This window comes from Chenopodium album, chromosome 5 (assembly GCF_948465745.1).
Source record: "Chenopodium album chromosome 5, dcCheAlbu1.1, whole genome shotgun sequence".
NCBI classification, from domain to species: Eukaryota; Viridiplantae; Streptophyta; class Magnoliopsida; order Caryophyllales; family Amaranthaceae; genus Chenopodium; species Chenopodium album.
Genome location: NC_137838.1, coordinates 18456304 through 18482136, shown reverse-complemented (window position 1 = coordinate 18482136; position 25833 = coordinate 18456304). Strand labels below are relative to the sequence as shown.

At 33.3% G+C, this 25833-nt stretch overlaps 2 protein-coding genes across 2 annotated transcripts; both read right to left on the bottom strand.

The window, feature by feature from the left end:
* Positions 1 to 3786: 3786 nt before the first annotated feature.
* LOC145632698 (uncharacterized) lies at positions 3787 to 5136 on the bottom strand. The gene is made up of 5 exons (XM_081685043.1): positions 4996 to 5136; positions 4699 to 4741; positions 4138 to 4344; positions 3934 to 4103; positions 3787 to 3792 (listed from the first exon to the last, which is right to left on the bottom strand). The coding sequence occupies exons 1-5, from the start codon at positions 5134 to 5136 to the stop codon at positions 3787 to 3789; spliced, it is 567 nt and encodes a 188-aa protein (XP_081541169.1).
* Positions 5137 to 7583: 2447 nt separating this feature from the next.
* Positions 7584 to 22066, bottom strand: LOC145632697 (serine carboxypeptidase-like 13). Its single transcript, XM_081685042.1, has 12 exons — positions 21924 to 22066; positions 21665 to 21810; positions 20453 to 20535; positions 19077 to 19199; positions 16635 to 16737; positions 16476 to 16522; positions 15848 to 15916; positions 14782 to 14853; positions 14459 to 14577; positions 8085 to 8198; positions 7947 to 8001; positions 7584 to 7871 (listed from the first exon to the last, which is right to left on the bottom strand). Exons 1-12 carry the CDS (start codon positions 22064 to 22066, stop codon positions 7788 to 7790), a joined length of 1158 nt encoding a protein of 385 aa, XP_081541168.1. The 3' UTR covers positions 7584 to 7787.
* Between the last annotated feature and the right edge of the window lie 3767 nt (positions 22067 to 25833).

Below are 25833 nucleotides of genomic sequence, written 5' to 3'. Positions count from 1 at the left end.
AGAGTTGATGATTGAAAACGGAGGTCCAAGGACCCTATTTATAGGAAAATAGTCCGGAAAATAGTCAGAATTTGAAAAGGAATAAAACTCCACGCTGTCGCCAACAAACTAACTTGTCCCCAGGCGACAAGCGTTGTGGCGAGGCGACAAGCCTGTCGTTTAGCGACATCTTGGATTTTCCACACGCTTACAACACGGAGTCCACTTGTCAATAAAATTGAATCGTAAAGTCCGTACGAAGGCTAAAATCGTAATTTCACATAAAGCAGTATTTTATTCCAAGTAAAACTCTAAAAAACATAATTATCAATCCTAATTCCATTAGGGTTTAAGAGAACCTTCTAAAGAGTTCTAGAAGACTATAATCAATCCTAATAGCTTTAGGAATGATAATTGACATTAGGCCCTCCTCTAGATCATTGGGCCGCATGTAAGGATCAAACCGGGCCCAGTTTAGTATTTTGGCCATAACTTGCTCGTTATTCATCGGAATTGGACTTGTAATATATCGTTGGAAAGCTCTTTTCGAGCCCTATCCAACTACACTATTATTGGACCCTTATCTTGGACCAAACTAAACTGGATTGGCTATTTTCATAAAATAGAGTAGGTTTTCGAAAACGGAAAGAAGGATTTTTAATAAAACTACCGCAACACTAGACTTTTCACACTTTCACTTCATTCGATTATGGTTCGACGCAAAAGGTATTCATCACTGGGTTTGGTTTTGGGGAGACACAATTGGGTGTCTACAATGAGAAATAGGCAAAGGGGTAGCTACTCCCTCAACACAAGGTCTCACATCGCTAATGAGGGCATGAAAATCAATCATTGAATCCTCAAAAGAGGAACACTCATGATCACAATCTCCCTCAAACATCCAACTCCCAAGAGGAACCACATAATCTCCTCCACTACATTCATGAACAACAACTCCCCCAACTTCCTTAAAGCCCAAAGTCTCAAAACCATGCATGAATGGATGCAAATTCATCTCAAAATCATCTCTCTCCCATGAAGCTTTCTCAATGAACTTACTTAAAAGGCTATGGCTATTCCTTTTACACTCAATAAACACTTTAGACATAACCTCAAACAAGTCCAAATACTCGTGGATAGAAGAGTCTCATTCATACACTTGAGACTCATCACAATCAACAAAGGAAGAGATGTCTAGATTCAAAATGTTATCAAAATCATCATCACTCTCGACTCCCTTTCCTTCACTCCTATGCTCACTAATAGGATTCTCACACTCTTGGTTGCTCGTGAATATCATTATCATCATCCTCAACACACACATTGGATTTGTAATTTTCATACACAAGCATCAAATATGACAATTGGCTCTTTAGCTCTTCACCTCTCCTTCTTTCCTTCTCAAGACGCTCCTCACTCTTTTTCATCACCTCCAATTAACTTCTCATAGAATTAAGAATCGACTCCTTATTAGGCCCAAGATCATTACTAAGCTCAATATGCCTAATTTAAGTTTCTAAAGTAGCAATAAGAGATTCAAAAGGTGTAGATGATGAGTGTCATTTATGGCACTCATTTGATCTCTTTTAGGATGATTTTCATTCCATTTTGTAGCTCTTTTCCTTAGTTCTTAGTTTTGCTCTTTATTTTGTTAGTTTGTGTTTTTCGTAGTTAGTTTCCTTATTTTGTGCATTTCTTTGTTTATTCGTTCTTTTTCCCTTTTATTTGTTTGTTTTCGTTTGTTTTTAGGTTTTGATCGAGTTTCCAAAGATTCCCGAGCTTTCCTCCTACATTTCTCATCAAGTTGGATGCCTTGTGTTAGCTTTTGGAGCTTCAAGTTTGAAGGAACTCAAGGGGCAAGTCTAGAGACCGGTGCACGTATGCGGTGGGGGCGTCATCTTTGCCACAAACCCACCAAAATACTCATTTCAAGACTGCATACCTTGGGGTTCATCACCATCACCTAGACATGCGCACGAGGTTGAGCTAGGACGAAGAAGAGGAATAGAGGGCTGCTGCCAGGTGCGGGCGTGCACGACTAGGGTGCGGCCATGCACCTTGGTGGTGCGGCCGCGCACCAGCTAGGTGCGGCCGCACCTGCCTGGGTGCTCTGTTCCGTACCCTTCTCCGTACGCCCGCACCTCCCGAGGTCTATTTTTGGACGATCTAACCGACTTTTCCTTTGTATCTTTTCTATATATAGTCTTTCCTTCTATTTTTAGAGAGAGAATAAGTTAGAATTAGTGGGAGAACTTTTGATCATATTTTTAGAGAGAGAAACTCTAGTTTTGTAGAGAGAGAAATTCATAGTTGATTGTTGATGATTCAAGATTTCTTCATTCCAATTGATCTTTGATCAAGTATTGTAAGGATTACTCTTCTTTGATTCAATATATAGTTTGATTTTAGTTGATTTAATTTGTTTTTCATATGCTTGGTTAATTGTTTGGGTTTGATTGATGTTTGATTGAAGTTTGATTGATTTTTGTATTGATTTTAGATTTCTTAATATGATCATGATGAATGTGTTGATTAGTTTTGTTTTGATCTTAATTAATTACCATGATTAGTGAGTAGATTACTTGCTAGGGCAATGGTGAAGCATGTATGAGTAATGGATTAGTGCTAATTGGGGATAATTGATGGAGTTGATAGTGTGATTAAATTTTGTTGATGAATCATGTGCATGTGTGTGATTGATTGAAGATTGGCCAACTTTGATTGTTGCACTAGATTGCATTGTAAGTTCACATTGATACGGACCATTGATTTGTTGCTTGCATTTACACGATTGAGGTGAATTAGGTTATGTCGGATCAATATATCCTCAGATCAGGTTCAGGTTCGGGTCGGGTCGGTTTCGGTTCAGATTATTCCGGGTCTTTTAGCCTTTCGGGTGTAGGTCGGGTTTGATTCAAGTCAAATTCAGACCGGGTTTAATTTCAGGTTCGTGTTGTGTTGAGTCAGGTTTGGGAGGGTTAATAGATGGTACATTCGGGTTCGAGTTAAGGTTGGGTCAGATAATTATTTGGTCAGATTATCTTAAAGTTGGATCATTCTTTGTTTTGGTTCAAGTTCAATTCAATTCGAATAGATTATCAATGTGGTCAAGTTGAACCTATATAATTACGCCTTTCATAATTTGATCAAGCATTATCAAGATTTTATTAAATCTATATACGAAGTAATAGAGAACAAAAGGTATATAAGCTAAAAAAATTTGTACTAATATATATAACCTGGACAAAAGGTATATAAAATTTTATTAAACCTTCAGGTTATAATAGTTATCAAGTTCTAATTTAGTCGGGTACTAGTTCGAGTTTGGATTGTTATCGGGTCAGATTAAATCGGTTGACGGTTACTATCAGGTTGGGTTCAGGTTCGGGTTCAGGTCATAAAGTTTTGGATCAAATTGATTGTCGTTTAACTTCAGGTCGGGTTACCGATCACTATTCACCCCATTGCTTGGGTACAAGTCAGATTCAGATCATTGTCGGTTCAGGTCAAGTTCTCGGGTCAGGTCAGTTTTTGACAGCTTTAGTTGGCAGACAGTGCCTTAGTGTCAAAATCAACCATTTTTATAATAGTTATATGGAGTGCTCCAACAAGAAGTGTGTAAGTGTCCGCCCATGTTTTAGTCGTCACAAAGATACAACACGGTTACTTGAAGTTAGTTAAAGTTAGATTTGAGGGTTGTTGCAAGTCTTTTAAACAGCTTTGGGAATAGAAATAAGCAAAGCCAAAATTCAAAGGATAGAAACACTCGAGAGAATATAGCTAGTGTGCAAACAGAAGATAAAATAGCTAAAGCTGGAATTAAATAGAAAGAGCCAACGGTATGAAACAATGAAACACAAAGTGAAAATAAATTGCACAAAGCTTGGAAGACAGTGAAATTGCATAATACAAAGGCTTTAACACTAATTAGACTCTAAGACATAACAATAATACCAGCAAAGTACCAAGAGGATGATCAATTAATGGTCTTTCTTCGCTACCCTTGTGTCCACCGGGAAGCTTATCTTTGTTCTTGTCTAAGAACCCTTTCTTCTCTTGGGCTTCATGTGACCCCCCACATTGCTCATCAGACCCACAGTGAGCCACAACTGCAGGATGAGGAGCAGCAGGAGGCCAGGAGCTAGTGCAGGTGCAACTGCCATGCATCATCCGTGTGATGCCCCGACAACTTCTCTTTGTACATTTCAAGATAACCCTTCTTTTCCTTCATATGTGTTGCCTCTGAAGTTACAGTTAAAATTGCAGGATTATGATAGTTATCGGTGTTACTTACTGAAATGGCAGTGGCTTCATCTTTGTGACCTAGTAGCTTTTCCTTGATCTTGTCTATTAGGCCCTTCTTCTGATAGAGTATATAACATAATCCTGGCCTCAACCATCAGCTTAAGCGGTTGAGTTGGTCCACTAACATGGTATCAGAGCAGGTTAATTTTTTTTAATGAGAAATCGTTCTATTCTTTCTAATTTAACATGGTATCAAAGCCAACGTGACATAGAGGTCACCGGTTCGAATCTCATCCACCCCTCCTTCAAAGTGGAATTAATTCGCGTCGGGTATGAGAGGGCCTGTGCTGTATCCACATTTCAAGCCCAAATGACCTTTCATGTAAGGGGGAGTGATAGAGTATATAACATAATCTTGGGCCTCAACCATCAGCTTAAGTTTTTGGTTGAGTTGGTCCTCTAACATCTTCTTCTTCCTCTTTATTTTATCTCCATCTTCCTCCACTTCTTCCTCTAACTATAAGAATTCGGGCCTGTTCTCATTGACTGAACTCAGCTGAACTGAACTGAATTGAAATGAAATGAATATTTTATAAGAGAAGGAAATTAGGAGTTAAGCTGAACTTAATTGACCTGAACTTAATTGAATTGAATTGAATTTCAACGTAAGAGAACAGGGCCTTCATGTTATATAAAATAATAGTTAGATTATTTTGTAAAATTGAATCTTCAAATTAAAATTTATTTCCAGCATAGTAATAAAGTTCTTACCGAGCTAGAGCTGCTACTGTTTTCTTCCTCTGCCTTATTTAGCTTCTCTTTCGGATTCTCTTCCTTCTTTCCAAAGCAATAAAAGAGACCTAGATCCTTAGCATTGATCTCAGTGGTCTCATTTTCAGATTGGTATGACATATTGCTTGTCGGTAATAGCAAACTCAAAATAAAGCAAAAAATGTAGTAATAATTAGGGTTTTTTTTATTATTATTATTTTTTTTTGAATGAATGTAATTTTCTTTGTTGGTGATTACAATTTGTAATTGGTTATCCTTTTATAGAAGGAGCACCTAATAATAAGAAGCTAAACTACTCGGCTTGTCACTTTGTTGGGGATGAAACATTAAATAAATACAATATCGGGAAGAATAATAAAATACTGAACAGCAAGAAAACAACACACTAGAATTTTACATGGAAAACCCTTCCTCAATAAGAAGAAAAATCCCGGTCCAAATCTCCACAAACGAAAACAACTTTACTAGCAATAATTTCAAGAGTACAATAACCACTACTACAATTACAATATGAGATATAATGTATATATAAGATAGTCTACACTAAGTACCCTTAACAGTAGTACTACTAATCCTATAATACCCTCTCACACTAATATTGTGTTTACCCCTCGTCTGTTCCTCCTTCACTACTACAACTATTGTCCTCTCATTCACATTGAGATGCACTCACTGCTTCTACTCTCAATTGCTAGCTACTACATCCTACTAGCTCCACTTCCTCACGGTGTGTGCCGTCTCACACACTCTCTTCTTCTTGCTAGCAAACTACAATTTTCTAGTCTCACTACCATGGTGGTGTGGCTTTTCACCCACACACACTCCCACACACAATCTTTACTAGCCTTCTACATTTTGCTAGCATCCACTTCCACAATGGTGTGGCTTCTCACCCACACACAATCTTTGCTACCTTCTACATTTTGCTAGCATGCACTTCCACGGTGGTATGGCTTTTCACCCACACTCACTTCTCACAAATGCAAGAACATTTGTTTATATATACTTACTTGAGAGTGAGGAATAGCTCAAGTGGTTAGAGCTCCCTCACAGTACCAAGAGATCTTGGGATCGATTCTCATCACCCTGCCCTTGTGGCTCTCTAAACAAAAAAAAAAAAAAAAAAAAAAAAAAAAAAAAAAAAAAACACTTTTTATACATGCATTATTAACCATTATTTAATGTGGATTTTTACATTATTTGCTTAGGTTATGCTCCACTACAATAAAATTACATTTTCGTAGCGATTATTTTAACCTTTGGTATCGATTGTAATTGCTACAAAAAGTCTTCCCAATGAATGGCCATTCGATACAATATTCATCGTTACTATAGCTTTTAGTAATGGTTTTCAATATCGCTGGGGCTGCCCTAATAATCGATACGAAAAACTACATCCAATCGTAGTGATTATTGTAATGATTATAATCGCTATAAATGTTGAATCATATTCTTTAAAAAAAAAAAATCATACATACGATCAATCTTTATAAGATTCGAATATGCAACCTCAAGCTCTAATGTTAAATGTTTTAGCAATAAGCTATAACATATTTTATGAATTCTTTGTTAAACAATAGTTGTATATCTAGTCTGGAAAAGGCTTTTCGTATCAATTTTTGGGTTTTAGTCGTGATTGTAAATGATACGATTTCTCATAATTTTATAAATGTGCAAAAAAGGTGGATATGTATTATTATATTTTTTGAATTTATATGGGATTAGCATGGTGATTGTAAAATAATACGATTTCCTCTATTATCTCACAAGCATATGTGCATTTTCTTGTAGTGCTCTACTACTCTCTGTTTGTGTGTTTTGATGAATTTTAGGTGATTTAGATGCAAATGGATTATGGTCGGCTAATCTTGAATATAAAAATCATGGAGTATCAAGATATCTTGAGTATAAGGATCTCAAATCATGTCTCCGAGAGGAAATAAGGATAGAAAGAAGCAAAGACGTTGATGAAAGACTTGACGAATATGAGTCCCGTCCATTATTTTAATCATAACTTTTGATCTACAAATAATATTGGAGTGATTCAAATTGCATTGAAAAATAGACTTCAAGATCTTTTCAACGATATATCACACGCCTCAAAAAAAAGGCTCTGAATCTCAAGTTATGACCACTTTTAGATGAGCTCGTGTCTCATGCTGACACGCCCATGTATGGACGAGTGAACTAAAACACGTCTATGCCTGGACGAATAAGAGACTTTTATTAGCGGATAATTTTCCTAATTCCATTTTTACTCCTAGCTTTATTTTAAATACTCCTCGACATTATAACCCCACTACCCCATTAGTTTAGAACCCTAGTTGACAAATTTTCCAGAAATATGTGACTATCGACATACTTTGTACTGTATAAATATTATACAAACCCTGACGCATAATACAAGTCCTATGAGTCTCTAGGGTTAAGTATTGGCGCAAAGTTGGTATTTACATGACAAGTAAATAGCAGGTATAAGACAAAAGAGTGGTGATTTTTTTTCTTCTAGTGGTACAAATATTGTACTATTGTTATCTATAATGGCTATAAATAGTAATACTAAAACAACTTATACTCTAGTAAAATATAATACATGTATAATAGTATATTAAAAAACCCACTCTAAGTAGAGTACGTTAAAAATACCACTGTAGCAATAAAAAATTCACAAAAATTAAGTAAATTTACCAATTAGCCCTCCTCTATGATCCCGATTCCCGAACACATAGCAGCTATGCACCTAGTTGTACTCGGTCTCTAGTACTATGATACTAGAGAGCAAGCATTGAAAGCCATTTCAAGAGCATGGTGAAGCATTCAGAAGGCTTGTACTCTGGAGCAGTATGTCCTGCTCCCTGCAAGTTAACAACGTATACATAACTATGTCACTCTTTCAAACTATGTGTTTAAAAAGAGTGTCACATTTGTACCTTCACGGTAGCATATGTTACATGATATATGCCATTTGAGAACTTCGTAGTATACCTGCACATACAATTCCAAAGCTGAGAGACTAGGAAAGTTTTCTTACAGGTGCAGTATGTGGTTGATTTCATGTAGTTACTTACCCGGCAACTTGACCATGGACAAACCATGGCCTCCAATCATCAGAAATTGAGACATTTAACATGTTTATCCATTCCAATGTTCTAACATATGATGAAATTATGTCTTGGTCACCACTGCCATTAAATATAACATTCAGACAAGACATTAAAGAAGTAGATTGTTTTCATATAATTAGCAGCAAATAATGCAGAAAATTTGAAATTGAATAATTCATAGGTTAAGATTTTGTACTCACTAATGTCAAAATGATGATGATAGAGTTGGAATATTGAATATGGGTTTCTTTTGACTCATCTAAACAGTTTAGCAAAATATGTCTAGTGATCGACAAATGACAAACATCTCAATATTACAAAATGTCGGCAATATACTTTTCCATATTAATATTCAAATTCTACCTATAAATATGAAACTGTTGTTAATGAGACTTTATTATATATGTATCACTATCAAATATGGAATAGAATACAACAAACTAGTTAAACTTAATGTCTCTAGCTTGGCGTTTGTGATTTGAAACTAAAACCTTATGCCTTTGAACATGCTTCTTGAAATAACAGAATTGAACTTTGAATTCCATGGTTTAAAGAACTTGGAATTCCACAAACAACACTCCATATACAACTCCTTACACCCAAAACATACTAGCAAGCCCCATATGCATGCGATAATTTTAAGCATTTATTTTTTTCAATTTTGGCAAGCGTATACATTAAAAAAATACATTCTAAAAATTAGATGAAAAAAAAAAAGTAATATAGAGATGGTTGGTATTTCAAAATTTAGACACCAACTTTTAATAGAGATGAACCGAAGAAATAACCACCAATATAAATTAGTAATTTCCATTACATAACTAAATCCTCCATCAACACCGGTAATTTCCACTTCTAAACTAAATCTACCTCAATGAAGATAAAATTAGCCTAAGGTATATAGTTCCTAACATTAAAATAAAACTATTCAACAATAGCGTTAGAAATAGCATCAAATTTTGATTCACTAATCACCACAATAAGTTAAACTATATTTTATTTAAAATCAATGTTTTTTGAAATGAAAATTGAGGGTTATACACCTTCTTCTACCTCTTACTTACAGCGTCGATAAATGTTAGATGTGAAGGTAGTTGTTAGCTGTGTAGTTAGCATTTAGCTAAAAACAAGTTGTTAGCTGTGACGATATATAATTTAGGTATGAGTGTTCGGTAAAGTAGCGACTGACTAACTGGTTACATATAAAAATCTATATTTTATTTTTAAAACTACAAGCTACGAGACACACGCTACGCGTGTACAATATAGGAAATTTGTTATTTTACTCATAACATTGTTATTGTAGATTTTTTTTCGAAAATCAATATTTACATAGTTACATAAACTTTAAATTGAAGAACGAAAAAAAAAAAAAAGAAATAGTCAATAACACATCTACTCCACTTCGCGTACCTTAATTAACCTTAAAAAATATTATTGATTGTTTAGTTATACTAGGATAGCCAACGCGCGCGATGCGCGCAGAGTGGCTTACCCTTTCTTGATATTTATATTGGATTGTGTTTAAACTCTTCACGACATTGGGTTTTTTGGGAAATTAGTTTGATAAATTAATGGAACTTGTATATTGGGTTGTGTTTAAACTTTTCATTTTTTCCTTCACAACTTTTCTAGTTGTTTATAACTTTTCCTCAGAAAACATTTATGCAATTATATTCAACATTAGTGCAATATTGTTAAAACATCTACAAACGTAATTAGGAATAGATTAAATATAACTCAAAAATCATAGAGCACACATTATATATTAACAGAAGTGATTTAACATTGCATATGCATATAATAATGGAAAAGTTTTCCGAAGCATTTACTATTTACAAGTGTATACTCTCATCCAACCTATTAATTACTCCACATAAATTATATGGGATTAAGTATATGAAACTAAAAAAGAGAAACAGTTACACCTAAGTCGCAAAAACATTAACATTCAGGGGATCATAGAAAATCAGCTTGCATTGGCAACTTTCTTCCAAACACGTTGGTTATGAAGTAGAAAAAGCATAATGCAGCCCCAATTATAGCCTTTACATACTTATAATTCCCTTGACTTCCTTCTTGCTATTTTTTCCTTTTCACCGTAGTCAGTTTGGTTTCCTTTCTTCCTAATACATCCACTTTAATTCGGCACAATCATCAGATTCATTCCATTGGTCTCAATGTCATTTATTAAACACAATTATGTGTAAGTCGTTAATTTTGACCTTCACAAAGAAACAACCTTTAGCTTGTCCAGTTGATATAATTGTCTTGCAATTAAACTATAACCTCCATTAAATATCAAACATTTTAAATTTTATTATTTCATTTCATTTCATTTTCCATTTAATTTAATTAATTTAGTAGAAAGATCTTTCAAATTCATCTATCTAATGGAGCCATCTTATCAATTTCGATCATGAAAGGTGAACTTTAAATTTACCTATAATATATTTACCTGTAACATAAATAAATAATATAAAAGTGCATAAATGTAAAGAGAGAGAAAACTCAACAATCATTATATCTGTACATGTGGAAGGACATAAATGTAAGAAATTATCTATGTGGGTAAAAACATAAACAAACATTTTGAAGGGCATATAGGTCCGTGCACTATTCATAAGCGCAATCTCCCACTTTTTATAAGGTAGGGATATATATAATATTCAAGACTATAGAATATATATCTATGGTAATAGTACATATATAGATTAGATAGATGAATTTTTTTCCTTTTTTCATAAATAAACTAGAGTGTACCCGTCGGGATGTATAAGAAAAACCATATTTTAAATATAGAAAGATGATTTTGATGTTGTAATTTAGATGAGCTGTAATGGTCGGTTTTGGACTAGTCGGCGTTGTTGAACCCTAATTAGCTCTGTTGGGTTGGAAGTATTAATAATGTGCTGACACTTGTTGACACCTGCTGAAATATGATATTCTATGCTTTGCTGAAATATGATATTCTATGCTTTGTTTAGAAGCTCAAAAAACAGGGTCTTACTCTTTTATGTCGGTGGCCACGCAATGCTAGGGGTTACTCGTGTTACTCGGTTAGTGTCATATGGGTTAGTGTCTTGCTCGTGTTACCCGTTCAATGTTAAGGAGTGTCTTGCTCTAGGAGTTACATACTTTGTTTTGTTATATGTAGTTATTCGCTGAGGCCTGTTGCGTAAAAACGTGTTGGACTTTTTTTTTTTTTTTGATGATTGGAGAAGTGGAAATTGTTTGGAGGGTAGTCCCTAAAAAAATGCATATAATTGAAGGGTTGGGGATTTAGAGTACATAGTAAATTGTTGATAAAGGAACTGTATACTCGTGTTGATGCATGTCATATATCATACTATGTACAAAAAAAAATACTCGTAAAAACAAAATGAAATGTTAGTACGTACTTCCTCCGTATCTTATTTTACATTCCTATTTCTAAATTACACGAGAATTAAGGAACTTGAAATTAAAAAAAGAGCAATAAACCAAAGTGCAATGACAATTACAAGACATTAATTGATGTCTTTGAATAAAACAAAGATTGAATAATATTTAATGATGCACATGTCATCAATCCTTTGAAAAGAAAAAGGCCCAATCATATCCATCTAAAGCGATGCACCTGGATTCTAAATTTTCTAAAGGCATTAATAAGATTGAGAATGAGAAAATAAGAGTGAGAAAATAGAGAAAGCATTAATTACAAAACAAAAAAATATGGATAATTTGGGATATTTGGTAAAAAATTACTTACTGATAAAGAAAAGTAGGAATATAATTTTGAAATGCCCAAAAAGGAAAGCAGGAATGTAAATAAGGGACGGAGGGAGTAGTGTTAAAAAAAAAATTGAAATGTTGGGAATTTTGAGTACTATAGTGAATTGTTGATAAAGGACCTGTATGCTCGTGCTAATGCATGTCATATGTTATACTACGTACCAAAAAAAACACAAATTAGTAGTAATCCCTTTAAAAAAACAAAAAGAAAATAGTGGATGGGTAGTTATTGGTTTTTTTTAAAAAAAATGATAAAAATAAATAAAAATAAAGTAGTGGGATTGGTAGTTATTTTTTTCTTTAAAAAAAAAAAAAAATCCTAAGTGCATAAGAGTTGAGCATATTGGGGTTTTGGAGGCTTCTCGTTAAAACATCCTTAAATTATACTCCCTAGTCCCTCCGTCCCCTTTTGATAGTCCCTTATGGGCAAATTTTAGTCCCAAAATGTTCACTCCATTTGCTTTTTCCAACAACCATTAATATTAATTTTTACCAAAATTCCCTCCAATTTGCAACAATATTTGTGCAAATTTAAATTTCCTATGTAAATTTTGTTTTCCCATGTACTTTTATTACTTTCTCTCTCTACTTTTTTGCATACTCAATGTCAATTTACTTTTACAATGTACTTTTACTATACTTATTTGTGTTTATTAATTTCCGTGAAAAATGCCCATAAGGGACTATATAAAATATAAAGGGGACGGAGGGAGTATATAAGATGTTAAGATTCGTTGTTTTTTTTAGGGAACTATTTTGGTATTAATTTTTCTTATTTTAATAAAAGTTTAACATGGTTCTTTTCAATAAAATAAAAGATAAATGTGGTTTGTAGGTAGTTACTTTTTTTTTAAAAAAAAAAAAATAAATAAATAAATAAATAAATTTATGAAAAGTTAATTATTTTGGTTTTTTTTAGTGATAATAATTTTGATTTGTGGGTATTTTTTTTTTAGCTTAAATTTTGAACAACTACCTCAAAAGATACATCTAATTTCATGAGCTAATCTTTCTAATTTTTCATAAAAACTACATCTACCACTAAAAGCTACCATAACCACTACTTTGCCAAACACTCACAGTTTGGTACCTTAAAGCTACTCAAAAGCTAGCACCGAATACACTCTTAAATTGGGCTTCAATCTAAAAAGAAAAGAAAAACACCACCTCATTAGAACTATTAAACTCGGGTGACTCACGGGAGGATGGCCTTAGAGTGTGGCCAATGGTAGCCCAAAACCATTGTTCATTAAATATTTAATAGTTTTACTCTCTTTCAATTTATTCACAACCAAAATAAAAGACCAAGTATATCCAATTACTCCTAATAGTTGCCCCAAAAAAAATATGGGCACCGTTTTTTTTAGTTGTTCATTGAAAAAAATAAATCTATACTATGCCACGTAGTCCCTTTTTTAATGCGCCAAAACATAAGGATAAGGAGGATCAAACCCTCAACTTCGTATAACAACAATAGTCATTTCACCATCTTAGCCAATTATCAAGTATGCAATTAATTAAAAAAAAAATATATAAGTGCAAACAACAAGGTTCAATTAAGAAAAAAAAAATACTAAAAAAATACTCAATTTTAGTTTAACCATGAACTACAATTTTAAAAAGAGTTAAAAAAAAAATTATCGATTGCACGTCTACAACAGTAGCAACTCGGGGCAACGCCCGCGCTACTCACTAGTTAATAAATAAATAGTGCCTAGTGTCTCCCACATGTTGGTTTTTTTTTTTTCATAAACCATTTTTGTTCTCGAAGATGACCGGGTTATCTTTCTCTGTTTTTTTTTAATTATTATTTTTAAAATTTTTTTATTACTATTAATTAAAACCTTTCTCTCTTCATGACCAAAGATTTGGTCTACCACTGACCGTTTTCTTAGAGGCGCCACAATCGTGACAAGTTCCTAGGGTTTCACTTCTTAGGGGGGGGGGGGGGGGTCTTTGCAGAAGAGAGAAGAGAAGTTTTAGAGAAGAGTGGCTACCATATGAATTTTGTTACAACTCTATTTTTAGGTGAACATGTAAAGGGCATTGGCACACAATGAAGTTGGATGTAATGCATAAAAAAAATATGGTTACTAGTGGAAAATAATACATCCGTATTTTCAGTTACTAGTTTTGTATTTATCAAGTTAGTGTGGTAACGAACTAGTGAGGAGTTATATATCCCACACTAACTCTATTAAGGCTAGTCGTAATCGCTATATGAAATGGATTGAATGCAAAATGCTCTTCAGCTCTTCTATCTTCTCTCTCGTCTCTATTATAATTTCAACATGGTACTAGAGCTGGGTTAGAGAGAGAGAGAAAATTTGTGCCTTATTGGTTATTTGTTTAAAAAAAATTATCCGAAGCATCTCTATTATAATTTTTTAAATACATGGATGTTTCTCTTTCCCCTCTCCCCAAAATTTCAACAAATGACCAATAAGGCACAAATTTTGTCAGAGTTACGCCTTATATTAAGCACTCTAGATGACTCTTCAACTACAAAAAATAAATGATAACAACATAAAAACACCCTAAAAGCAGTGACAGGAATACATTACCTGTAGATCAGTGCACGGATAGAGTCTTGTGTCAAATTTTGATGGTAACCAACGGTGCTATTAACATTATAAGTGTATGATAGAGATCTATTACATCTGATCCAAGAACTTATAGTACCCTATTCATGAAAGAAAAGTACATGATGTTAATCAAAACAACATGATACAACCAGTGGAAGAAATCAGCTACTAAGATATAATGGCTTGAATTTTACCCAAATATTCAGCAAAGTACAACTCAACATTGAACATGATTTTCATCTTGCAGTAATAACATGCAAATAGTAGTTTTCACTTCAAAAAGAGTTCAATAGTTCATATACCTCCTGAATGTGAAGAGCTGCTCGAACTTGTATATCATTAGCCCAATTTTCCAAGAGATAGTACATACTATCCTACATAAATGGCAGATGCTCTTGGTCATTATCAACTCATGACTAGTTATTAGCAAATTGGTGTTTTGACATTAAACAGGCAATAGGATCTTCGTTACGTTGCAATATTACTATCTACTAGTATTAAACATACAACTTAATGTAGATGATTTTTTACTAGATTTTACAGAGCATTGACCATTACGGCATTACACAAACTAACAATAGCCTTCCTTGAAACAATAGGAATAAAATTTGTAAATAAAAAGAAAAATAGAAACACATCCTAAGAGCCAAACGGGACTAACAATGCAAATATATATGCAATTATACATTCAGAACTAAACAAACAATGAAACCTGCACAGACTGCCAGATACGATTATCAAATTCAGACAACTTGAAGACAAATCCAATTTAAATCAAATGTCATTAAATCAATCTTTTACTTTAAAACAATAAAGAAATCACCATTAATATTGAAAAGAAAACTTAAATCAGTGTTCATGTCAGTTCAAAGATTCACTGAAGCGTTCAGGTTTACATAGCAATAGCTTCCCTGAAATCCTTCCAATAACACATTTCATCATCACTAGCTACTCTATAGCTTATATATATTCACATCAGTTCCTCATATACATGCACCGAAAATAGTCTTCTCCAAAAATTACAAACACTGATTTTTGCTGTTTGATGACTTTAAATGTCTTGCATCAAAATCTAAAGTTAATTATCACGGTGAATGAGTGGTGTATGAGCTTTGATATTGATCAATGTTGAAATTATCACGTCATCCTTAAAATCAAATATAAAGGATTAATAAGATACAATAATTTAAGGCATTAGGATCAATTGGCAAATCAAGGCATAAAAAAATTAATAATCATAGAGACTACTATCAAAATTGTTAGAGATCAGTTTTTTTTTTTTTTTTTTTTCTGTGGAGAGGTGAGGGGAGGGGTCAAAATTATAGAAAAAATATCCAGACATGATAATCATGTATAAGAAATATATACCTGGCACCATGTTTGATGTGATACACAAATAGGTCTTAAGACATGAGGACTAAACAAGGGGTCAAGATTCTGCATAAGTCAAAATCAATTCATTGTAAATTGTACATCCACTTCTTATTTACTTGCAACACATCTTCAGTCACTCACTTTGAGGTCAAGATTATTAGATAACTAGATGTAAAAAACTGAAAACATTGAAGATAACTAGATAAGTACTTTGATTGTTAGGGTGCAAGGGCTCACAAATGCAAAAAAATAAAAAAATAAAATAAAAAAAATAAAAATAAAAATAATAATTAGAAACAAATTTTTAAACATGGTGGACAAATACACTATTAATTTCTTATACCTAACTTAAATTGTATACCTTTCTGAAGTGAACTAATGATTAATTTTTTTAGTCAGTCTTTTTTTTTAGGCAAAAAGGTAAGCTCTTGATGACTGACTCACAATTAATTCTTATTTGTATCCTTGACAGTTGTTTCCCATTGTATACCTAAACTATAATTAGGGCCTGTTCACATTCACTTCAGCTCAGCTCAGCTCAGTAAATGTGAACAGGCTATTTTGGTTCAAGCAAAGGAAAGGGAAACAAGATGAAAATACCAATTGTAGAATTCTCAATTACGAAATTTCCCCTCAACCCAAAAACCCCATGGACAATGCCAATACATACTATATAGGCCATAAAATCCATGTTAGTTAAGAAGGCAAGAATAAGCTAAGGTAGAGAATATGCCTTAATTGATGTTAGAAGAAAATCATGCCATGATTGATGTAAAATTACCATTAGAAATCTCTTGGACGACGATAGGAACAATCTTGCCACCATAGGAATCCCCAGAAATGAAAAGAGAATTACTCTGGAATACATCATTGTCCTTAAGCCACTGTATGTAAGGGAGAAAAAAAATAGCATTAGGGTTTTTTTATTTAAGCAAAACGTTGGTTATAGCCACACATTAAAGTTTAATCCAGACCCAATAAAAGATTTACAAAGCTGATAGACCTTAATACCTTATCTATTGTTGATGGAGTAAGGATAAAAATGGGAAAGAGATAAAAGGGGCTTTAGTATAGCTAATTCTATCAACCAAACTAAGAAACAAATAGCATAGGAATTAAAATTTTGAAGCAACAATGATCCATGTTTAAAAGAAGGGGAAATGAAGAATTGATCGAAGATGAATAGTTAAGATTTATTCATGAACTAGAATGTACTTAAGCGTTATCACGAGGTATGAATATTTGATATTTGTAAGCAACAAAGCGCACAACCATATTGTATCGACGCTTCTTCCGCTTATAGGTCAGTCGACTCAATTAGATAGGTTAAACTACATAGTAGGGGGAACGGTAAGGGAATCCCCACTCTTGAGTACAAACAAATAATGATTTGAGGCTCGAAGCCTCGAACGGTCGAGCCACAAGATGAGTTGCCCATTATCTCGAAACTTTTAATACTTTATAGGAAGTTAGTGGCATGGGTAGGGAAAAAAAAAAAACATGAAGTGTTCAGCTGAGGATTTGGGTTTAACAGGAGCTGAAAAAAATGTACAACTCTCACAGGGTAATATATAAGATGTGATAGATATTAAAACTGGGAAGAAATGTATAGATTTGCATAATCTCAAAGAGTGATAATTCAAATGCAAAAGATGAATACCAACTAAGGCCTTGTTCTCTTCACCTTAAAAAAATAATTTCAGTTCAGTAAAAATAATTTCAGTTCAGTAAAAATAAGTTCATTTCAGTATAATTCAGTTTTAATTCAGTTTTCTTAAAGAAGAATTATAATAGAAAATCAGTAAAAATAATTTCAATTAAGCAAAAATAATTTCAGTTCAGTAAAATTAATTTAAGTTCAGCAAAAATAATTTAAGTTCAGCAAAAATAATTTCCGTTCAGCACAATTAAGGTGAAGTTCAAAGGCAACTTTTGGACCAATAAAATTCAATACGATGGCGATAAACGTTTACAAAGAGGCGGGTTAGATAGACAAAAGAACATATATACTTTAATATACTTTTAGGTGTTAATGGAATAATAAAATGCAGCATCAACTTAAAAACACTATACTGCATTATGCACCACACCTAACAATGATGATGACAAATAAAAGCAAATATCACAAATAGAAATCTCAGTGTCCATGATTAGATCTTCTGAGTTCTGACAACGAACAAACAAAAACAGAGATATTGAACAATCATCCACCAAAAGAAAGATGTGTACAGGAAAACCTAAAAAATAAAATATCATTACAGCATGCAGGCTTCTCATAGGGACAATGTATGCTCATTTAGTCGCATTATGTGAAACAATAAGACCATGGACACTGACATGAGCTAGGTTAGCAGGATGCATAAATGTTGCATAATTATGAAAATTATTTGCCTCATTAAAGCGCCACTACTGCTTAGCTAATTAATTAAAGATGTGCTCGCTTTAGTACTAACAGATGCATGTTCTAGAGGGGTTTCCAATCAAGAATGCCTAAGGATTATCAGAAATTTCGTGGAAGGTAGAGCTTATAAACCTATTTGTGGATTGCATTGCACATAAAATTAGCCAATTCTGAATATTGATGCATCATGCATGCTGCAATAGCAAGAATTAATGAATTTGTTTTTCCTGGGGTGTTTCTCTCAAGGAATATGCAAGGCTACACTTTATCGTCATGGTGAACCTAGAAATTCTATTGACAAGTACAGTGTGAATCCAGACCTAAGAGAACTTCATTCTTCTAAACTACAAAGTAAGTTTATGAAGATCTGCTTTGATATGGTATATGTTGATGTCAAAGAGCAATAATGGTTGAGATGTAAGGCGGCTTTTTGTCTTTTTGTCACAAGTCTATCTTTTTATACTCTGTAATTGTGTCCTATGAGTCTATGACTCACATAGTAACTAATTTCCGGCAATTTACTAGGGAAAAATTTCTGTTTGCCAGTAAAATTAATCTTTTTCTTGTTAAAAGAGAGGAAATGTCGTAAAGAATAGATTTATGTCTAAATTTCTGAAGTTGGCATAAGTGTGAGGCTGTTGGATTTTTGGAGCACATGGAACATAGCAATAGTTGTCAGATGTTCATAAACTTAGTGATGCAATTCAATAGTTAACTGATTATTCATACTGAACTTAACTACATATACAGCCAAAAAAAAAAAAAAAAAAAAAAAAAAAAAAAACATCATGAAAAAAAAGCTTTAGACAAAAAGCTTCTTACCTTTCTCAAGAACTGATAAATATGCCTTGATGATGTAATATCATCGGTGTAATAACCTTCTAGATTTGTTGCGTAAGAAAATCCCGTGCCAACAGGTGAATCCAAGAATATTACATTAGCTATCTGCAGATCAAACAGAATATATTTGTCATAGTACATGTCATAGTATAGTCACAATTCATATATCTGCCAATTCTAATCTTAGCCTTCTTATGCTATTTGGAGCTACAGATATCCGAGTCAAATAAATTTGTAAGTGCTATTTTTTCATTAAATTAAGGTTGATTTGTAAATTACCACCCAAAAAGGGAACTTGTTTTGAAATTACCGCCCGTTAAAACTTTTATTTAAATTACCACCCCTAAATTAAAAAAATATATTCAGATTACCACAATCTGGTGGAATTTCCGTTCGAGGGCCCCACCCAACGGCTAGTAACGGCTACTTTGACTCTTTTTACTGTCTCCCTCCCCGATTTTTTTGTTTATAAAGTTTCGAACTTCAATTCACAATTTGTTCCCCAATTTCAACCAAAATTTCTTAAATTTCGCGTGTTAATGTTTGAAGAATTTATCCTCACAAGTGCAGACACTCAATTCGCAATCAAGGTATGAATCCACTTGTTCTTAATTTAGGGTTTTTCGCCAACAATAATTGGGGTAAATGGTTATATTTAGGAATTAGGGTTCTTGGGGCAATTGGAATTGGGCTTTTTTACAATTAGGGTTGTTGGGGCAATTGAATTGGGCGTTTTTTACAATAAGGGTTCTTGGGGCAATTGAATTGGGCGTTTTTTACAATTAGGGTTCTTGGGGCAATCGAATTGGGCATTTCTCTTAAATTTGAGTTGATTCGAGTTGATGGTGTCCAATTTTGTTGATTAATTGTTTATTATGTGCTGTGTTTTCATGTTCAAGTTCAAATATGTTGGTAGTGTTGTTCTTGTCAATGAATGTTTTGAATGGTTGATTGTTGGATCAAGTTGTAAGCTAGTTTCTATATTGTTTTTGGATTATATCTTGCAGAAATGGAGGAGAATAAGTTGGTTAGGTCGAGTGGAAGGAAGAAAGAGCGAAAAAATTGATGATGTTTGAACAATTAATTGAAGCCTTGAAGGAATTGATGAGATACGTAAGTGAGAGGGTTAGGTCAAGGGGAAAGAAGAAAAAAAAAGGAGGAAGTTAATTAGGTGGGCCCTCAAACGGAAATTCCACCGGATTTTCTAAAAAGGTGGTAATCTGAATATTTTTTTTTAATTTAAGAGATAGTAAATTAAAAAAAAAATTTAACGGGGGTAATTTCAAAACAGGTCCCTTTTTGGGTAGTAATTTACAAATTTTCCTTAGATTAAGAAATAAATAGATGAATTATCGTACCTTTGTCCAAGAAGACGGATTTAACTGAAAAACTGGTGCTTTTGAGTGCCAATTGCAAGCTGAAGTATTAAATCTCAGAGGACCTGCATAGAGATTTCAATATTCACTACACATCAAAACATGTCAAAATAAATAAATAAAAATGTAGTATATATATACTCCCTCCGTGTTTTTTAAGTGATACACTTTGACCGGCACATAGTTTTAGGCAATTTAATTGACTTAAATAAAATAAGAGGTAAGCGGGTTAGTGGAGTATTAAAAAATTGTTAAAGAAAGATAGTGGGGTTAATAGTTTATTGAAAAATAATGAATGTGAGAGGAAAGATATAATAAAAAAGTAGTAGTGGGTTTGGGTGGGGACCATGAGAGGAGAGAGATATAATATTTTAGTGTATTTTTTTTGCCAAAAAAAGGAAGTGTATCACTTAAAAAAAAAACGAAGGGAGTATAAAAACTCTGTAATAAAAGAGAGTTTAAACCACTTAACAGGCACGTGGTTGAAGTCTTTCACTACCTCAGCTCCCCCCAAATGGCTATTTTGTACTTTGGCTACGGCCATTACCTACGGGTTCGTTTGACATCATTGTGATTTTCTGTTTTTCGGTTTTTTGATTTTTAAAATCATATGATATATGTCATTTAATGAATTAAAAATTAGTCAAACTTATTAAAATTATAATAATTTTGAAAACTGACAACAAAAAAGTGGAAATACCTTTTTCTTGTTTCCTGTTTTTGGTTTTCCAAAAAACGATGTCAAACAAGCCCTACATTGCTTGTTTATTTTTACTACTCATGAAACCGTTTTAACTTTTTGCCCTATTCATCTAATTCACTTTGACTAATGTTTGTTATTTATACACGAGAATAACTCCTCTTTTGGGTATTTGTTGAAATCATCTCAATGAAAAATTAATTGATAATCAATAATTACTATAATTTCTTATCAAAATAAATAAATAAATAAATAATTGATAATCAAAGATATTATTACTCAAATTTTTGCATTGGCAGAGAAATGTTTCACTTATTAAAACAGTTCAATTTTCTACCCAAAAAAAAAAAAAAAAAAAAAAAAAAAAAAAAAAAAAACCACTTAACTTCTCAAACCTCGAATTCTTTAATATGAATTTAACATGGTATACATCTCAAGAAAATAATACTTCGTACTTGGTACATTGAAGAGGGGTAGAATGGTTAGCAACATACCAATCTCAAGAACAAGTCCAGAAAGAGCAGAACAACCAGGGCCTCCAGTAAGCCAGAGCATAAGTGGGTCTTTCTCTGAATCTCTCTCCGATTTTATGAAATAATAAAATAATTGCAATTCTTCATCATCTCCCACTCCAACATATCTGCAATTTTTTCAATTCTCATTTTAAACCCACAATTTAACCATCAAATTTCAAAAAATTAAATATATACTAGTATATAAACCAAAAAAAAATCCCAATAAAAAGTGAAATACCCAGTTTCAAGGTAAAAAGGGAGAATGCCGGGAAATCCAGGTACAGATTTGATAATGTTGGTTGAAGCTGCATGCAAAATTGGGGTTAAAATATAGAAGAGAGAGAAGATTTTAAGTAAATTATGTGAGAGTGTTTTTCCCATTTGAGGGGATTATTTTATGGATGAATATAATTACTACAATCCAGTTGAATTTGAAAAGTCGAAATCAAAAGTACAACATAAGTACTTGCATCAAAAAAAAAATATATAATTATATACGTAGTAATTAAATTTTAACTGACGGGCTGGAAAGTGGAAACTAGTAATACGTGGGAGAAGATTTTAATTTAATTGTATGTGGTCGATAATTTTCGGTATTGAAAGTTTGTTCTCATTGACTGAACTGAACTGAACTGAATTGAACTGAATATTTTATAAGAGAAGGAAATTAGGAGTTGAACTGAACCGAACTGAACAAAGCTGAACTGAACCGAACTGAACAAAGCTGAACTGAACTGAACTGAATTAAACTGAATTTCAACGTAAGAGAACAGGCCCCGAGTGTAATAATGTACTTCCTCCGTGTTTTTTTTAAGTGTTACAGTTTGACCGGTATATAGTTTAAAGTAATTTAATTGACTTAAATAAAATAAGAGGTAAGTGAGGTAGTTGGAGACTTTGAGTATTAAAAAAAAATAGTTTATTGATAAGTAATGAATGTGAGAGTAAAGAAATAATAAAAAAAAATAGTAGTGATTTTAGGTGAGGACCATGAGAGAAGATTGATATAATATTTTAATGTAGTTTTTTGTCAAAAGAGGAAGTGTAACACTTATTAAAACACGGCCAAATTTGGTAAGTGTAACGCGTATTAAAACACGAAGGGAGTATGTTACTCAGTTACTCTCTTATTTTGTACTCCCTCCATTTTTAAATACTTGTCAATTTCTCCATTCGCGGAATTTTAGGAGAAATTAAAGAAAGTAATAAAATATAGAGGTGGTGGACTAATGGGATTGGTAGAAGAATAAAAAATTGTAAAAAACAAAAGTAGTAGAGAAATTGGAGGAGAGATTAAAATATTTGTTGGGTCCACTAGGTAAGAGAAATAAATTAAATAATGTAAAAACTTTCCAAATAAGGAAATGGTGCAATTACTTAAAAACGGCCGAAAAAATTAAGTGGAGCAAGTATTTAAAACGGAGGGAGTAATAATGTATGGTACTCTCTCGTTTCAAAAAACGAACGGCATAACACGAGCACGGTGTAGGCGCGGTACGTCCTATTACAATGCATATCGGGTCGTGAGCTGGACTTATGCCTCTTTTATTTGAGAGAAGCCCGATAAGGCATGCCACGACAAAACATAGTATGAAATTTTGTTTTAGGCACGCAAGTCCATCATGTGGCCTTTTGAAAATTTTGACCCGAGTTGACGTGCAACTTGTAAACTAGGCCTAACTAACCCTAAAACACGTAAGCCTAGCACGAGGCATGACCCAGCACGTCCAGAGCCATATTTAGTGTAAACCTCGTCATCATAAAAGAAGATAACACTTACACAAAGATGCGGCAGTATTCATCACTTTTACGGAGACACATAGTATATGCAATTTGAAGTCATCGTTGCTAATGTCAAAATCATTGGTCCCGGCCAAGACCAAATAATTATTTAATATTGTATAATTTTAGACTATGTACTACGTAGTTTTACATTATTGAACTTCTAGTATGCTCAATTATTATTGAGTACACGTGTAATCAAAACTCCTAATTCCTTCGTTTTTAAAAATAAATTTAATTCTCTTGAATCTATTTGTCGATGTAAATTCTAACTAATTAATACAGTAATATATTTATTGAGATAATAATTTCAAGGAAAAATTGTCCGAAATAATTTCACCTTTGAGCGGGTTGAGGGTAAAGGTGGGATTATTTAAAAATAATCCAAATGTGAAATTATTTTTAGCGGACGACCCAAAGGTGGAACTATTCCGGACAATTTTTCCTAATTTCAATACATAAAACTATATGTATAAGTCATAATTATTAATCAAAATATTTAAGTCAAGTAAATAGTGCAAACATTTTTTTTTTTTAGTGTTTAGAGAGCCACAAGGACGGGGGTGAGAATCGATCCCATAATCTCCTGAAACTGGGAGAGAAGCTCTAAACACTTGAGTTATCCCTCACTCTCTAAGTTTCTAGTGCAAAAGGTGTTAATACAAAGTTAAAATTTTATTTAAAAACGAAGGGAATGCAAAATAGAAGTTGCTTTGAGAAGTTCTCTTTTGTATTTGCGTTAAATCCCATGTGAAGTTTTTATTAGTAGTGCAGCACTAGGCTTAAGGTAGGAGTCACATACTGATCTGACTCACTTTTCTTACAAGACGCACATAAACATAGTGATTGATGTAAATATACAACAATAACTACAATTTCGAGTACCACCATAGATTAGCATTAATCTTTTTAGTACTCCGTGTACGGTAACTAATTTTTAGAACAATTATGTCAATATAGATTTTGAATAAATAAGTTACTAAACAAATTATTATACTACCTCCGTCCCCGAAAAAACGATCCATTTGGTCTAATTTTAATCCCAAAAAGAATGACCTATTTGCATTAAAACACCCATCAATTTGCAACAGTATTTGTGCAAAATTAGCTTCTCCATATAAAAATTTGATTTTCCATGTAATTTTATTACTTTTTCTCTTTATTTTTTTACAAACTCCATGTAAATTTATATTTTCAATATACTTTTACTTCTTTTTATTTAACTTTCTTAATACCCGCGTAATCAACCCAAATAGGTCGTTCTTTCGGGGACGGAGGGAGTAATATGCAAAATTGTATTTTCGATACCACACGTAATAAAAGTCATACATATCAACGATTTTGAAGCTGATAACTTGTATAATCAATTCAAATAGGACTATGTATTACATCATCCCAAACATCTTCATCATCGAATCCTCAAGATTTTGTGATTATGATGTGGTAGTATACTTTCTGCTATTTAAATACTTCATATTACGTGTTTGTTTGTTTTTTTTTTTTTTTTTTTGATTCAAATGAGGTACAAGTACCAAAAGAAGGAAAAGAACAGAAATAAAACACAGCACACGACAGAAACAAAAGGAACGAAGAAAAAACAAAAGAAAACAGCTAAACTACCTAGGGAGGAATAAGCCGTGGCAAGGCCACACCTTGTACATCTTCCTCCAAGATACGACTAAGTTCTAACGGGATACTACTATTAAAATAAACCAATTGAGAGTCCTGAAAGACTCCGCGGTTGGCCAACCAATCCGCCGCTCTATTCCCTTCACTATAAACATGTGCAAGCTTCACCTCCCATTGCGTGCTTGTTATTAACTCCTTGCAGTAGATAATATCATGAATATTTTCACCTCTAGGAACTTCCTACCTGTTGATATCTTGGATGCAAGAAATATTGTCCATTTGTATTTCCAATTTCGCAATTTGGCAATTCTTAGCTAGCTCCAAGCCTCTTGTTAAGGCCATGATCTCTGCTCTGAAAGCAGAGCAATATCCAAAACTTGCCGCAAAGGCTGTGATAAAAGTACCTGAATAATCCCGAATTATTGCACCTCCACCAGCAGGACCTGGGCATCCTTTCACAGCACCATCACAATTGAGCACATACCAGCCATAAGAAGGCGCAATCCATGAAATATTGGCAGGGACTTTGTATTTTTTGTTGCTTGCATTTTCTTCTAGAGTATCCCATATAGCTCTCCTTGCCTCTTCATATCTAATCTGGAGGAAGGCACGAAAGTCAATAGGCACTTCATCTCTACGGTTGAAGGTAAAGCAATTTCTCCACCTCCAAATCCACCACACTGTGACTCCAAAATAAGTAGGCCACGATTCTCCTCCCATATCATCTTCTTTCACAT